The 16962-nt window shown below is 45.5% G+C and overlaps 1 protein-coding gene across 1 annotated transcript in view; it reads right to left on the bottom strand.

The window, feature by feature from the left end:
* The window catches only part of MOSPD2 (motile sperm domain containing 2), a 501534-nt gene that overhangs the window by 294418 nt on the left and 190154 nt on the right, over positions 1–16962 (bottom strand). Inside the window, exon 9 of the mRNA XM_086934358.1 lies at positions 11309–11485. Within this exon, the coding sequence (XP_086790484.1) occupies positions 11309–11485 (177 nt within the window). The remainder of the gene's footprint in view (positions 1–11308; positions 11486–16962) is intronic.

The raw sequence follows: 16962 nt of genomic DNA, 5'->3' as shown, positions 1-16962 counted from the left end.
CTGATGTGCTTGTAGGGGTAAAAAAGATAGGTATGTCAGGACAGTTGGTCCTGCAAGAGGCCAGAAGTACCCCAAATCAAAAAAACTAGTCTGCTGATTGGACAAATAAGTTTTTTCTCCAAACAGCCATTTTTAGTACATCAGAATGGAGATCAGTCCTGACAAACCGAGCAATCTCATTGGCCGACTGCCACTTAGAAGAAAATGCTGCAGTTGCCATTACAAGACTCATGGACTTGATCCCATTGTCCTGAAGAAGTTTTTTAAAAATAATATAAGAGGGTTGGATACAATTAGGCCATAGTAAATAACCAGGTTTTAAGAGTCTTTCTGAAAGAGAACTCTTAACTCACCAAATGAAACTCTACCTGCAGCTGATTCGCCGCCTGTGCGGCCAAATTAGAGAAGTGGCTCCCCTTCTGGCCTGCCTGATCCTTTTGAACAACTGGAACAGAAGATTGTGAGAAACTTAAAGCTCTTGCTGCGGAGAAGTGATAAATCTAGAAATCAGGTATTCCACATTATGGCAGTGGAGGAGGCCCTAGCAAGTGCTATCGCAATGCTGACCTCCTGATGAATGTGTGACCATGGAGGTGGCGTCCACCACACCTTGCCATGGAGCCCGTAGTCTAGTATAACTGGGGTTTTACAGATCTCCAAGAGGGACCGGTAGGGTACTAATACTTACCTGATTGCACAGTTATAACATATATAATTGCTGTTTATTATATTACCCTGACAAAGACCCTAGACCTCTTTAAGCTTCCAGAGCGGTCAAAACATGTTGGTAATTAGAATTCCAAGGTCTAGTGATTCATTGTAATTCACTATAAAACTGAGTTTAAGTGTTTTTAAACATATCAGTGGAACTCACTGAATAAAGGATTTTCTGAGTATACCAATAGGTATATTTTAGATTAATTTCTGCCCGCCACTCCCAAACAAACAGGACCCAGTGTAATTGTCCCGAATATAGATATAATGGAAATCCCAGGGAAAGACTGGCTTCCCTCGGTTGAGTCCGCCGGGTTAGTACTACCCTTACCCTGGTGAGAGAAGTTGTCAAATGATGAAGCACGCCTCTGAGTTCAGGGTGAGACGACCTCTCAAAAATCTTTTGCTGCCCCACTACTAGAATAAGCAAAAACACAAGAATAGGGTTGGTTTGATTTCAATACCCTCAAGTGACCATTGTTTGTGAGTTGTACCTTTGGGAAGATTCACGTAAGGTTGAACCTCCTAACTCTCAGAGTAGGGATTCATTCCCTTCTGACCTGCCTAATCCTCTGAACCACAGGAACAGAAGATTGTGAGGAGCATAAATCTCTTGCTTGGGAGCAGTGTTAAATCTAGAAATCAGGTATTGAGGGTTCTAAGGGCCAAAATTAACGCTTTGCAAATTATCTTCTTTATTAGTAAACAGTGCGGAGATCGCAAATGATGAGACATAGATGGCCTACAAGGAAGTGTAAGATGAGACGTGTGGCAGCATTCTTAAGAAATTGCAGTCTGCTAATCAAATAATCTGAGGCCCAGATATGGAACATTAGCATAATCTAACTTGGAGGTGATAAGAGCCTGAACCACCGTCTTTCTGAAATGCACCAGCAGAAGAAAAAGAAACTTAAGACTAGAAGCAGCCTAAAGCAGGTACCCACAACAGTAGACACCTGTGGCTGGAATTACAAAAGGTTGTCAAACGAAGGTGGTTTTCAAAAGTTTTTAGACTGAAGAGCCTTCAAACATCTTGGAAAGTTGAGTGTCAAAATGTAAACATTGCAGAAAGTTATCTAGGCCTTTCAGAAGTAGGACTTGCTGGTGGCCCTGTACCACCGAGGTACTTATTTCCTTGAGTAAAAAAAAAAAGAGGCTCAGAGAAGAATCTAAGTGTTACGGTAGACTATATACATTTGCAACTCAAGGCTCTTTCTTTTGGATTTTCATCAGATTTGAGAGTTTCACAAAAAAGAATGACTGTAGTTTTGTTCACACCCTTAGTCAGGTATACTTCCTGTATCCTTATTTAGATGCCTGGTTGTTAGTATCTTATTTTGTGTCAACGCCTCCAGTTTATAGGAGCGATTCTGGGTACAACCCAGCTCAAGGTTTTGCCTACCAAAATCAGAATAATACATAGAAGCCATTAGGTTATAAATGTTCTCACTTCTATGTGCCTTAGAGTCAAATCAGTCTTCTAGGTTTTATGGTATATATTTTTTCTAACAAGGGTTGTGCGATTGCAGCTGCAGCCACTTTAATGGTGCCTGAGAAGACCATGGAATTAACATTATGACAGTCTGAAGACTGTCATAGTAATCCCCTCATTTGGCTCAATCTGTGCAATGGTGTTAGAATCAAGTAAGCACAATGGTGGGTTTTCTTTTCAGACCTCTTCTTCATCAAATAACGACGGCCAAAGACACATCTCTTCATGTTTATGGTGCTCACCTGGATACCTTGTCAATTAACAGTCCTTTGCCCAAGATAGAGTACTAAGATCATATGAATAACCTAGAGTGGAGTTATCAAGCTAGATTGGAAGACTGTTCTCCCTCAGGTGAAGAATGTTTAAATGTATGTTCTGTAAGACAAAAAAACTGCAATGTTTTTTTTTTATTTCTTTTTATTGAAACCTTAAACAGAGCAATTCACAGTTATATCTGCATACAGTCTATTACACACATTTCCATTGGCATTTGAAGGTAGCTCAATATTTCTACAATACATTTTCACAATTTCTCATCTTCCTCTCCGGTTTCCTTTGAGGTCAAGGAAAAAGTGGGTCGATCTGTGTGCTGTGCGCTAGTGTTTCCCTTGTTTCTCCTCCGGGTCTTGCTATTGTAGTGGGGCATATATTACCCCAAAATGTGTTCTATTTCCCCCAAACCTGCTCCTATTTTTTGAGTATCCCTTATTTTCGCAGGTCACTTTCTCCGCCACCATTGACCAATTCATATCCTTTTGTATTCGGCATTCCCCATCTCCTGGCTATGTTATGTTTGGCAATTATTATTTATTTATTTTTGCAATTTTTAAAGCGCGCAAATACCCATACGGGTGTCTCGGCGCTAGTGTTTACAGAGCTCACTGATGGTGTGACAGGGGAGTTAAGAAGATAAGAACAGCCATGTTTTAAGGCTCTTTCTGAATTTGAGGAGCGCGGGGGCAGTTTTGATATGAAGTGGTAGGGTGTTCCACAGTTTGGCCGTGGCGGTTGTGAAACATCTGTCTCCCCAGCTGGCCTTTCTTGTCCTAGGGACGTTCAGCAGATAGGCAGAGGAAGATCGAAGGGTCCTGCGTTGTTCCAGTGAGCGAAGAGCTCTTTTTAGAAACTGTGGTCCTGCGTTATTCAGAGTTTTATAGGCTATGCACAGAGCCTTAAATTTGATTCGGCTCCTAACCGGAAGCCAATGTAGTTCCTTGATATGAGCTGAGGTTGAAGTGAACTTAGGAATGGATAGTAGGGTTCTGGCCGCCGCGTTTTGTACTGTCTGGAGCTTGTTGAGAACCTTTTCTTGGGCATTGAGGAGAAGAGAGTTACAATAGTCGGTTCTCGAGAACACTAAGGTGCTGATGAGTGTTTTGCCCGCGGACTGTGGTAGGTAAGGAAGTAATTTTTTTATTTTTTTTTAGAGTGTAGAAGGCAGATGATACAACAGCATTGGCGTGGTGTATGAAAGTAAGTTTATTGTCAAAAATGACTCCGAGGTTACGGACCTTGACTACCGGTTGGGGGGGGGGGGATCCCATCTGAGGTGGCCACCATTGAGGGGACCATGATGGGTGCAAGCTCCCTAATGTCATCACCTCCGTTTTGTCGGAGTTAAGTTTGAGGCAATTTGATGACATCCAGGAGCTTATCGCCTTCATTCCCTCTTGAAAGTTGGCGGCGATAGATACTCCGTTGTTGTGCACTGATAGTACTAATTGGGTATCGTCGGCGTAAGTTGTCAGGGCAATTCCATATGATTTTATCACCCTCGCTAAGTCCGATACATAGATATTAAAAAGCGTTGGACTTAGCGAGGAGCCCTGTGGAACGCCGCATGGGAGGGAGAAGGTCTGGGAGGTGAAATTACCCATCTTGACAGTCTGGGGGCGATTGGCTAGGAAAGAGGCAATCAGGTCTTTAGCTTTGCCTCTAATTCCTAGAGCTGAGACACGGTCGATCAGAGTGACATGATCGAACGTGTCAAAAGCCGCAGAAAGATATAGGAGTATTAGGACTGCCGCTCCTCCCATGTCCATTGTTGTTCGAATTAGGTCCGTGTTTATCCACAGCTGTTTATGAGTGAGGTCTGTATATCGTCCCATATATGTAGGAGGCACAACTTGAGTAGGGGATGTAATTCAGTCCCACATACCTCCCGCATATACTGTATCACTGCCTCCCAGTATGTTTTGATTACTGGACATTCCCAGAGTATATGGTAAAATGATCCCTCTTGCTGACATCCTCTATGGCATGTCGAGTCAATGGCCCTTCCCATTTTCAATAGGTCACTACATGATAGATATGTCCTAAGTGGTATTTTTTGTAGAATTAATTTAAGTGGTTAGGTTATAGTCTTGTTGCAATTTTGAAAACAGGACTACAGCTCCTTCAGATCAGTGGTCTTTCACAGTAGAGATACCAATCTGATCCTATCTCTCAAACCCAGGACTGTTCCGCAGTATTCCTAGTACTTCAGCGTCCCAAAGCGGTGTCGCTAGTGTTATTGTAGCATTCCATCTCATCTTTTTGTGGATCTTGTGCCATAGCATGACTGTATGGAGTGTAGGACCAATCATGTTGTATTTCCTGGGGTTTGTATATAATGCTCTGGTTTCGCCCCCTGTCTGAATATATGGTTGTCCATCATGTATGCTGGTTCATCATGCGGGCGGTGAACCCACTCATTGACTACTGCTAACTGGGCGGTCCAGTAGTATGTCTGGATATTTGGCAGTGCTATTCTGCTGTCGTACCACCCCTACTAGTTTTTGTGTGGCAATTCTAGGAGGCTTCCCACCCCAGAGCAGATTTCTGATCTCATTGTCTATTGCCGCGAAAATAGGAGTCTTGCACTTGGTATGGTGTATTTTGTAGCACAAACCGACATTTTAGGAGAAACATTTTAAATAGAGCTGTGCATACCAGTAAGGAAAGAGGGAGTGATAGCCAGTGTTTGAAATCTTTTTGCAACCGCTTCAGTGGGGCAGCCAGATTTCGCTCATAAAAGAGCTCTGGGTCTTCAGTCACATATATTCCAAGATATTAGAACTCTTGTGTTGCCGCTTCCACTTCACATTTGCAAGGTAATTTCACATTTTTACATCTCTGTATAAAGATGACGGTCTTGGACCAGTTGATTTTATAGCAGGAATATTGGCGAAGTTTGTAAATATGCTCAGCACTCTGGAAAGAGGCACGCAGTGATGCGACGTATAGCAACACGTCATCTGCATACAGGGATATTCTGTCCTCCCAATCAGGGGGCCAGCAGAGTCCACATATCAATGGGTCACCCCTAATCAAAGTGGATAAGGGTTCTAGGATTGGGGTAAAAATGAGCGGCGAGAGGGGACATCCTTGTCTCGTGCTCCTCTGAAGGGGAAATGTATGAGAGGTCCACCCATTCACTACCACCTGCGCTAGCGGACACGTTTACAATCTATTCCATTTCAGGAATTTTGGACCAAATCCTAGTCTTTCTAGAACAGGGAATAGATACTTTCATTCCACAGTATTGAAGGCCTTCCTGGCATCTAGAGACATAATTACTGCATCTTCGTGTATTGTGTCAGCCCTGCCCAATACTCAATGGAGACTGCGTAAACCGGATTGATCGGGGTGGACCAATTGAGTTATGACTGAGATCTGATGAGCCGCCACCATCTTGGCTAGGATCTTGACCTCAGAGTTGAGGAGTGAAATAGGTCGATACGAGTCACATTGAGTAGGCAGCTTCCCTTCTTTGTGGATCACTACTATAGAGGCGAGACGTTGATCCCTAGGCAACATGTAATATTTGACACTTTCATTATACATACAGACGGGGTGCGACATAGGTAGCGCTCATTTTATAAAATTAAATGGGAAGGCCATTGGGCCCCATTGCTTTCCCACATCTAATGTTATGGATTGCGTTTGCTACTTCTTCCACTGTGAAGTCAGTTTCCAATGTTTCCCGGTCTCCCAAGGGAAGTGCCGGGAGGGATAGGTCGGTCAAAATCTTAAATCACCTCTGTTGTGGCTGTGCTCCCTAGAGAGTAGAGATTTGGAAAATAGCTTGCAAACGCCTCCGCTATTTCATGTGGGTGTCTGTTTTCATCTCCTAGGACAGTGACCCAGAAGCTCACTCTGTCCCTTTTATCTAGCCATGATAATAATAATGCCCACTTTATCCACCACTTCATATATTTTATATTACATTGCGATGGGCCTGGCCCTAGCTTCTCCTTTGACTGGGTCTCAGTATTCCTGCCTCTTGAGTTCTAGTTTATGAATTGCCTGGTCGTTATTGGGTGTGGTTGGCTCTGCCTCTAGGAGTAGTATGTCACTTTCCAGTTTCTCAACTGATGCTCATCTATCTTGTTTGTGTCCTATCGTCAGGAAGAGTCCTTGTCTCTTTATTATGGTTTTAAAGGCCTCCCATAGAGTTCAGTGTGATTCAATTGAGGATTTGTTTTCCTTGAAACAGTTATCAGTAATTTTCCCTAAGTCTTTTTTAATGTGTGGGATTTTTAAATACCAAGGTTGCAATATAATTGACCGTTTGGAATGTTTCTCATTTAACTGGTATTGCGACCAAAAAGTAGAGTGGTCTGAGATGCCTCGCGCTAAATGTCGCACACTTAGGAAGTTGAGGGTTCGATCTGCTAGTGATAGGGAAAAATCCATTTGTGAATGGCTGCTATGTGCCCCTGACTAAAATGTATATTGCTTCAGTAATGGGTATGTGTTTGTCATAAGTCAATCAGCTTCAATGGTCTTAAAATAGGGGAGTTTGGGTAGCCGGTTTGTGGCGTCTCTAGGAGGGTTACGAACTAAAACATCACACATTGGCGCATTAAAGTTTCCACCAACCGGGAGTTACCCCTTGGGCAGTCCAGGTAGTAGTGTGCTCAACAACAGTAGTGCCACTGAATGCAGGGCGGGCGGTATATATACCAAGATTATATTGATTGGCTTCCCTTTCCAGATACAAGCAATTGTTGTGAATTGGTCCTGGGTGCCCGTCCATTTATCTTCCATTATTAGTGGGAGGTTTTTCCTCAACAACATGCCCACCCCTCTAGACTCGAAGGTGAACCCCACATGGGAAACCAAGTACCCCCGCCTATCTAGGGCCTTACATGTATTGCCAGCTAACTGAGTTTCTTACAGGAGTACTACCTCTGGTGCCTTCCGTTTAATGTATTGTAGCACTATGCAGAGTTTTATTTTGTCGCTGAGTCCGTTTAAGTTCAATGATAAGCACTTGAGTGTAGGGGTGGACGGTGTCAGTCATGTGTTGGTTGTGGGTGCTTTCCCAGCCGCCCCCCCCCCCAGGACAAGAAAACAGTTTGTCTGATAGGGCTGCTTGTTACTTGACATAGGCCAAGTTTCGCTGTGAAGTCGTACATAGGACATGGAGTCAGGTCTGCCCACTGCAGCGTGTAAAGATGAAGTCGGAGGAGAGCCTCCCTGAGTGTCACTATTTGAATGCTCTGGTAAAAACCATGGAAGTGATGAACTTTAACAGTGTAACTGGTTCCCCCCTACCATGCCTCCTGGTATGTGGCTCAGCCTGTGCTGCTTCCCATCCTCCAACGCCTAGAAAAATAATGTTAGAGGGTTCCTAATTCGTAGAAGATTGTTTATTGTCTCTCGTGGACTTTTGTTGTTAGTCTGCCAGCCACGAATAATCAGTTTCTTCAGACGGTTAAATGGGCCTGGTTTTTGCAGTTAAGTCCGCCTTCAGGTTTATCTTTGCGTTATGTAGAGAGTCTGAGCCATAAGTGTTAGTGGGATCTCATTCCTCCTCTTCTATTGTTTCGTCTATCTCTGCCCACTTCCAGTACAGTGTATCTCGGCTGTTTTTGCAGTCTGGTCTTTATTTGCATTCGGGTTTGGATTTCCTACTAGTCACCACCCATTCATACAATCCCAAGCTTCTTCAGGTTGTGTGAAGAACCAAGTTTTCCTTTCCACCTCCACGCGCAATTTAGCAGGGAAAATCATGGCGTACTTGATTCCCTTGTCGCGCATTGCTTTTTTGACCTCTAGGAAGCTTCTTCTTTGCCTCTGCACTTTAACTGTGAAGTCTGGGAAAAAGGAAATGATCATGTTCTTGTACTTTACTGGTGGGGCACTTCGTGGCGTCTGCAAAAGAACATCTGTTGCGGAATTTGAAAATGCGAGCTAGGATGGGTCGAGGGGGAGTGCCTGGCTTGGATGTGCCCCCTGGTACGCGAAGTGCTCTCTCTACAGAAGAATTATTAGAAAGTCCACAAGATTGGAGTTGCTTGAGGATCAATTCCTCCACAAAGAGATCAGTTGCCGGCCCGTATGCCCATTGCAGCACCCCAATAATTCTGACATTATTTCTCCAAGACCTCCTTTCGTAGTCATCCAGTTGGGCCTCAATAATTTTGCTTGTACTTTGGAGGTCAGTGACTTGTTTTATGAGAGCCATGGTGTCAGTTTGCAGTTTAGTGGCTTTTTCCTCCACCTCAGTGACCCTCGTTCCCAAGTTCCGAAGGTCTGCTCTGATTAGTGAGACCTCTGCAGCAACTGTTTCTATGCTGGCCTCCAGAGAGGATCGCATTCCGGTAATGGAGGTAATTATGTCCCAGAGTGTGGGGTCTTCAGTTTCCCTTTCAGGCAACGTCGGGGTGGCCTGGGATTGAGTAGCCTTTTCTGGGTCCTTCTGCTATGCAAAGCTATCTAATACTCTGCCGGGAGTTGAGTACTAGCGCCCCCCCTATCATGTTAATCTTTATTAAAGTCCTATGTTTGGTGGGAGCTTATAGTTGAGCGTAGTGTTGGGAGTGTCCGCCACCTGCCTTTGGTGCCACTTGGGGCTCCGTGAGGCCTGTCGGTGCCTCTCGATTTGTCCATTTGTTGTAAGGGTGTAATTCACTTCTCCCCGGCAGCTCCGCCCTTAAGGAGTTGATGGGAGGGGAGGGCTCTACCACCTTCTACATCATGCCCCCCCCCCCAGGATTTGAGTACATTCAATTCTTTCAGTCTTGCGGGGCATAGTAATGCAGAGTTATTAACCTGGTGCAGGTAGCTTTTTCTTTCCTCTTTCCCTTTTTTTGTCTGGGCCGTTTTTTCTTTTTTATCCATTTTTCAGCCAGAGTCCGATTTCTAGGCTGGTGCCTTTGCTCACTGCTGATCATTTGCTGGCCTATCTATGGTGAATTGGTCACTGTTCTGCCTTCTTGCCGGTGTCCACGTTGCCTGGATCTGGGTGCGTTAGTTTATAATTGTAGTCAGCACGCCTTGTCCTCTGGTTCAGGCGGTTGCGTGGCAGTTACTGGCGGTTCTTCGCAGGCAGACACCACATTTCTTCCCGTTGGTTTCCCTCCCCTCACAGCCAATAATACGTTGCAATTTTCCATGCGCCGCTCCCTCTCCTTTCTCTTCTGGCCACCAGGCGGCGTTTGAGGGCTCCACACTTTATCTGATTAGTGTGAATTTGGCCTGTCTCTGCTCCGCAGCGTGCTCCAGTCAGCTTCACTGTCAGCCTTGTCTACGGAGCAAGTAGGGAAGATGGGTGTTCCCCTCCGGTTCCTTCGCTCCACAGGGCCACGCACTGGAGGTCAGCGATCGTTACGGCACCATGCAACGAGCTCCAGACTTCTCTGCCGGCAGTATCTCCTACGAGTTGCTAGGGGGTCAAAAGCACATGTTTGCCCCACTGGAACGGATCTGTAACAGATAGATTTAGGGTTTTTAACGGCGGTCATCGGCGCTCTTCTATCTTGCGGCCATCTTCGTTGCCGGCTAGTACAACTGCAATGTTGTGAACAAGCAAGTGGGCATGGTTCAATTAAATTGTGGATGATGGTGTTAAAGAGTACACCAACTTGATTGTTGGCAAGACAAGGGGATGGTATGAAAATCTCATACAACCTCAGTCCAAAGATTGTTCAGTCCAAAGATTGAAAAAGAAAGATATCTATAAATAAATAGTTTAATTTCCATTGTGGAGTGTGGGAATGGGCCATGACACAGGGTGTGCAGCTTTGAGTGAGTCATGACGTCCTTGCTCTCCTTCAACAATAGTAATAAAGGGTATGAAACACTTGAAACACCTACATGTATAGTTTGTGCCATAATGTTTTGTTCAAGTGCAGCATTTTTAGACAAAGGTTCACAACTAAAGTGGGTGAATCTGTAAAGTAAGACTGAATCACAGTAAGGGAGGCTTGTGATGTATGGCATCAATGTTTCCATTGGTCAACTGATACCAGAAGGGAATCTGTGAGACAATGTGCATTGTTTTCTCAATTGTGTTAAACTGTACTTTGGCAACAATAATGAATTTGACCATTGCACCAAAGTAATTAATCAATAAAAGTGTGTTCATTAGCAAATGTATTTTCCTTGATGCATTTGTCTCCATTAACAATCTTATGAAACAATGATAGTTCTGGTAAGCAGTCCACATGTAGTCCACTTTTAATGCAAAAGATTTCCCTATGTTGGCCTTCCACTAGCATTCTAGCTCTTCCAAAGCGCTGAAACTATCTTCCACAGCAGCCACCAATCTCTAGAAAGCACATCTTACACCCCCTATAGCTTATGTTTACTGGCATTCCAGGATCTGGGAAAGGATTTAACAAATGCTTAGCAATAGAGTAGAACCAACGAGGTTTGGTGAAGAAACAGCAGTCCTAGTTCCCAGGCTAAATTCTACTTGAAAGATAATCAGCCTACTCCAGTGTGGGTATCCTACTTCCCTATGATTTAACATTTTCTTGCAAAACAATTCTAAAACACTTCCTGTTTGAGACGAGCAGAGATGTGGCCCCATGTGTAGCAAACTTATTTTTCACCAATTATTGCTATGGTGGCTAGAAAACAAATAATGTAGATGGAAGGAGGCAGCAAAACACTTAAAGTTGTTGGTCAAATGTTTTTATTGCAGATTAATTGAGCTTTTTACAGAGACATGGATCTTGAAACTCCAGTATATATTCACTCCTTTCATATACATCAATATATTTACCCATATGATGTACTTCTCATCACACATTTCGCACCGATATGGAAAAGTGATTCACATTGTATACAAGCAGTTGAAAATGCAATAAGTATTTCTTCTGACCATACCTTTTTTGGGTTAAGTAGTTGCTCGTCACTTTGATTACATCTGACTCCATCTCTTACTTCGCATTCTACTTCATCCTTGGTTTCAACCTCATCTTCACTGACAATAGGTCCATTCTCACACATGGGTGTTTGAAAGTCATCATCGGGTAGTGGTGGATAGCTGTATCTGAAAGGATCCTAGCAACGAAGATAAAGTTGTTACAATATTGTTAAACAGTGAAATTAAACCATGTTAAGGATTAGGATTGTGAACATGTAGGTTCAAACCTCCAGCTAAACTTAAATTAATTGTAAACCTACTTTTTATCAAGGACATAAACAATGATTCACAACATTCACCTCACACAACTACGGGTATCCTCTCAGATCAAAATGATCCTCCACAGATAACTGGGTAAAATGTTCATTGATACAATTTAATCAATCGCTGCTATAAACTTACTCAGTTTTCCAAAACTGCCAACATGTGCTCACAGCAAGGCATCAGATGTGTCGCCTGTTCTGGAATCTGAATGTTGGATAGGACCGGGTTACTTATCAGCATTAGCGGGACAAGATATTCTTAGGCACCATGACTAATGGCATTTCCATGAACCTACTTAAGAATGATATCATGTTTTGAACTACCAATTTAACATTAGTAGATCCTTCTACCCATGTTTCTCAATAACCCTAAACCTTGTCAAGCGCTCACTATTTCACCCAAATGTCAAGGACAGACATTTTTCCCTTTTCAGTTTACCAGCCGATTCTGGTCTTGGACACAAAGAAGTAAATAAAATGAATTTTTTTTGGGAGCGGCTTACCCATTTTCTTGGTTAGGGTTTGCTGTTTCCATGGCACATTTCACCTTCAAGCAACGAGGCAGTAATTCTGGCACAGGAAAGTCGCAAGTGCCATAAAAGAAATACCACATGTGGGCTGCAGTGTACATTAACACCACCAACAGGTGTGAGGGAAAAAGTGTGGTCTTTGAGAGAGCTAGACATTGGGTCCTAACATCTTGGAAGACCGCATAGTGTGTTTTGCAGGGATAGCTTGCAGCAAAGAAAACAGGAACTGTGATAAAGTAGGCAGGCCGGACAGTGGTAATTCTAAAGATTGCATTAAAAGTTGTCATCAATTATTAGCTTGGGGAAGTGTTGTCCAACTGGGAACACCCGACACGGGCCCAGGAACATGAGGATGTGCCAATAGATAGGGATGAACTGCAAAACGGAGAAGCTGAAGGGACCTAAAAAACATGTAGTATACATGAATTACTGCTAATGCACTTAAGAGTGGAAGGACAATAGCCCCCTGGACTAACGAGAGGCCGATGAGGCAATGGCTAAAAAGGAGAGATCAATTACCCATTTGTATTTGTAGCCTCACCCCCCTGCACCTCACGCTAAAGGGAACAGATATCGAATGGGGAGTTAAGCATAGGCCCAACAGGAAACTACACAAGTAACCCCAGGCCCCCCGTACTCCCTGTAACCTAAGTCAAATGAACGACCATTTAAACTAAAGTAGTGACTGCCCCCTGCATGTTCCTCTATGTACACATATTTTATAGTTCACCTTAGTTTCCTTAAAATATTAAACAGACAGTACATATGCAGACACTCCCACGAGGTGAGTGATTAAATGAGGGTAGGCGACTGCACTGACACTGATGATAGACCACACTGGCATACCCCAGAATTATGGAAAAATTACACTGGGAAATACCACTGTTTACCATAAGATTTCAGTAGAAGAAGTGAGGAGGCGAGGAAGGTATGATGTATACGTCCCTGTATGTGCATAACCAACTCATGTGATATGCCTCGAATAACAGTCAATATAAGTTCCAGGAGTCCCTGCGTGAGGTCAACCCACAACACCTGGGTCGCTCTCCCTGACTGCCCCGCCCCACCTCCCCCTTTATTACTGTACAGAGACACCACTGCGCGGGAGCGCGCCGGGAGAAGCCCGGGACAAGGGCGGGACCGTCTGTGGCCGTCCGGGGCCGAAGGAGGCCGGGCTGGGCCCACACTCTTTCGCCTGTATCTTCCTTACCTTAGCTGGACTGTGCTCAGGACCCGGCCATGTCATCTCCGGCCCTAAGTGAAACTCCCTCTAGGGCTGGGGGTAGTAACACTGGGACGCTAGATAATTACTTCAAATCAGCGAAGGGGGAAGGGGGAAGGGGGAAGGGGGAAAGGAAAGTTCCCTTGAGAAGCGTAGGGCAGACCGCCGCCGCTCCATCGAAAATATGAAAAACAGACCTCTTGGCGATATAATAATTCCCTACCCTATCTCCCAAGGAGAAAGCCCCTGTTTTGGTAGTCAGGATTTATCTACCCAAGAGGGTGTCCCCCTACTACTACGGGATACTATCCCTAACCCCGCTATACTCCCTGAACAGACCATGGAGGCCATTCAACCCCTAACTGCTAGCAGCATGACTGTCGATTTGGTCACTTAAACACCCCCGGCAGCTAAAGCTAGGAAAAACAAGCCCAAGCAAATTGTTGAGGTACATGGTCCTCCACCCAATAAGCGCAGAAGAAAGACGAGGGGGCCAGGGAAAGACCAAAATTCCCCACTCAGACTTTGGGAAAAATTATAAACCGGCACACACTCCAAACAGGCTTATACAAAAGGTGCCTGTGGTCGCCTCCCCCAAGGGCACTAACACGACCTCTGCAGTTGCCAATAGTGACATAGGGGCCAATCTACCCAATATAGTGCCCCCCGCCACATCTCTGGGGAATATTGAATTTCTAGTAAAATCACTCTTACTGCCCATCAGTGAGAGATCAGGCTCACAATCCTATAAGCCACCCTAACTAGTCTGAGTACCACGGTCAGTAAGCAGACAAAAGCCGCAGGACCCAAACTTCCTGCAGGGACCCCCACCCATCTACAAAAACCTCCTCCCAACGCAGGACCCATTCAGGGTGCTGCTGTAGCGGCCTCTTTGCAACCACTTATGTCCATCCAAGTCCCAGTTCCATCGAACATACCCAATACTATGCCTCCCAGATAGTAGCTCCAGTTTCTCATAGTTCAGTTCTAGGCACAAATCACAGGGCCCTACCAAACCTAAGTACTTCACCCCCTCCGCCGGTGAAGTTTGATCCGAGACCCCGGAGACCGGACTTGCCCCCGGAAGAAAACAACTTTATGGTGGTATTGGCGGGTGCCCCCCCTCTTGAAAGGGGTGAAAATGAAAATTTCCTGTCACTTAAGAAGAAAGTCATCAAGTGGCTCAATTGGAACAGACACTTACCGCCCCAGTTTAATAACGAGATCATCATGGTCAGAAGGGTACCATGGCTGGGGAAGACAAAGAAAACAATTGTAGGGGATTGCATTATGGTGTCCTTCCGAGACCCGGGCACTGTTCTGCATATTTGCTCTGGGTTAAACAGATCGCTGGACTCCACTATACAGTCATTGCCAGTCTCCTTCTTCTTCCCCCCCAACCGTATGCACTACGAGCCAGCACAAGGCAATTGGACAAGGGTAGAACGGAGACACAGATATAAGGAACACGTGGCACGCCCAGTTTACCAACCGCCGGACACTCCCTTTTTTCATTACAATCGTTTTAAATTGTTTGGGTGGGTTGGACGGGGTTGATTGACTGTCTTCAAACCCAGCCCTTAGCTATGTGACCCCGGATACTGACCGATGGGCTGTCATTGAGGTAGTTGGATCTACAGCTGACAACGTCCCCGGTGGAGCAACCGCGGGGGCATCTGGGGTTGCTCCCCCGGACACTTCTTCTGCAACCTCTACTACTGAGCACCTGAGACTTATCTGGTGGAACGTGGCCGGACTTGCCAACAAGTTGATCACCCCAGACTGGACAGCATACATTGAGACTGGGGATGTTTGTATGTTCCAGGAGACCTGGGCAAGGGAGGAATACACACACCAGGGATATCAGTCATTCTCTATCCCGGCTAGGTGGGAGAGCTAACTACGTGGGTGGCATCCCATCTAGGGTGTGAGGCCCAACGCTTACTGGTGCCATCTGACGATATTCTTGTGGTCCTACTGTCCTGGCCGAATCAAGCAAAACTTGTCCTGATTAACATCTACTCAAGGCCAGTGGGAGTTGCCAGGGAGTCATCCACCATTGATGAACTCTCAGGTTATTTAGCTGAAATATCAGGAGATCTACCCTACATAGTGGGGGGGGGGGGACCTAAATTCTCATTTTGAGCCGCTGCCAGGCCTTCTAGATGGATTCACGACAGAATTGAGCCTAACATCGCACCAGGGGTATGGCAGACCCACTTCCAATCCCTTTATAGCTCTGAGTTGGGAGAAACCACGAATGATGCTAGGGGTGGCCAGGCAGTATATGAGGGGGAACCAATAACAGTGGGAGAGGTTAGGGCAGCAATAGCAGGTCTGACATCGGGCAAGGCGCCAGGATTGGACGGCCTACCTGGGGACTTGTTCAAGCAGGAACCCGACGTCTGGGCCCCCTACCTTGCTGTTCTGTTTAACGGAGTTTTGAGCGGCATGGAGGTTCGAAGCACTTGGCTGGGGGCAGAGGTGGTTCCCATATATAAGAAGGGCTCGCCCCTGCTCCCAGCCAACTATAGACCAATCAGCCTAATTGATGTACCACAGAAGTTGCTTGGTAGGGTACTGCTGAATCGACTGCAGGAGTGGGAGGAAGAAACGGGTGCCCTTAGCCCCTATCAGGCAGGATTCAGAAAGGGGGTTTCAACAGTGGACCAGGTTTTTAGATTAAACATGATCTATTGGAGGGCAGCGATATTCGATGGCGGCAGCTTATACACAATATTTGTGGATCTAAGGGCCGCCTTCGACTTGGTGCCCAGAGGTAAACTTTGGAGTGTCCTGTCAGAGATGGGTGTACCCGCGGACATTTTGATAATCTTACCGAGATTACACCACAACAACTATGCCCGAGTGAGGTGTGGGAAGTCTGGGGAACTGACGGACAGATTCCCCGTTGACAGGGGGGTTAGGCAGGGCTGTGTGCTTGCACCGACCCTGTTCTGCCTCTTTGTCAACGGGGTAATCGCCCACCTGAATGGTACTGAAAACACTGATGCCCCAAAATTGAACGGCAGCAGGGTGCCTGCAATCATGTTTGCAGACGACACCCTGCTCCTGTCCAAAACCCCAATGGGGATTCAGCGGATTCTTGACTCTTTTGTGGCCTTTTGTACAGATAGGGGTCTAGAAATTAACGCCACAAAAACTAAATTTATGGTCCTGAATCCTAGTCAGAAATTGCGCCCGAACCCACTACTGGGAGCGTCAAGGCTAGAGAGAGTCTCCACCTTTGAATATCTAGGTGTAACCTTGAATGAGACTATGTCCTGGGGGCCACATCAGACTAGAGCTAACCTCAAATTAGTGCAGACCACTGGGGCATTGTGCGGATGATGAAGAGCTCGACATACGGGCCTTTGGGACCACTCATACAGATCTATAAAGCACAGGCTAGGGGCGCTACTATGTATGGGGCGGAATTGTGGGGACACACATCAATTCGTAGACTGTCGGCAACTGAGAACAATTTCATTAGACAGATAGTTGCACTTCCGGCCAGCACCCCGCTCCTTCCTCTGAGGCTGGATCTGGGACTGAGACCGATAGCTGATGAAATAGGTCTCAGACCCATAGTCTTCTGG

This window comes from Lissotriton vulgaris, chromosome 8 (assembly GCF_964263255.1).
Source record: "Lissotriton vulgaris chromosome 8, aLisVul1.2, whole genome shotgun sequence".
NCBI classification, from domain to species: Eukaryota; Metazoa; Chordata; class Amphibia; order Caudata; family Salamandridae; genus Lissotriton; species Lissotriton vulgaris.
The sequence above is the reverse complement of the archived record's forward strand: the minus strand, read 5'-3'. Positions and strand labels throughout refer to the sequence as shown.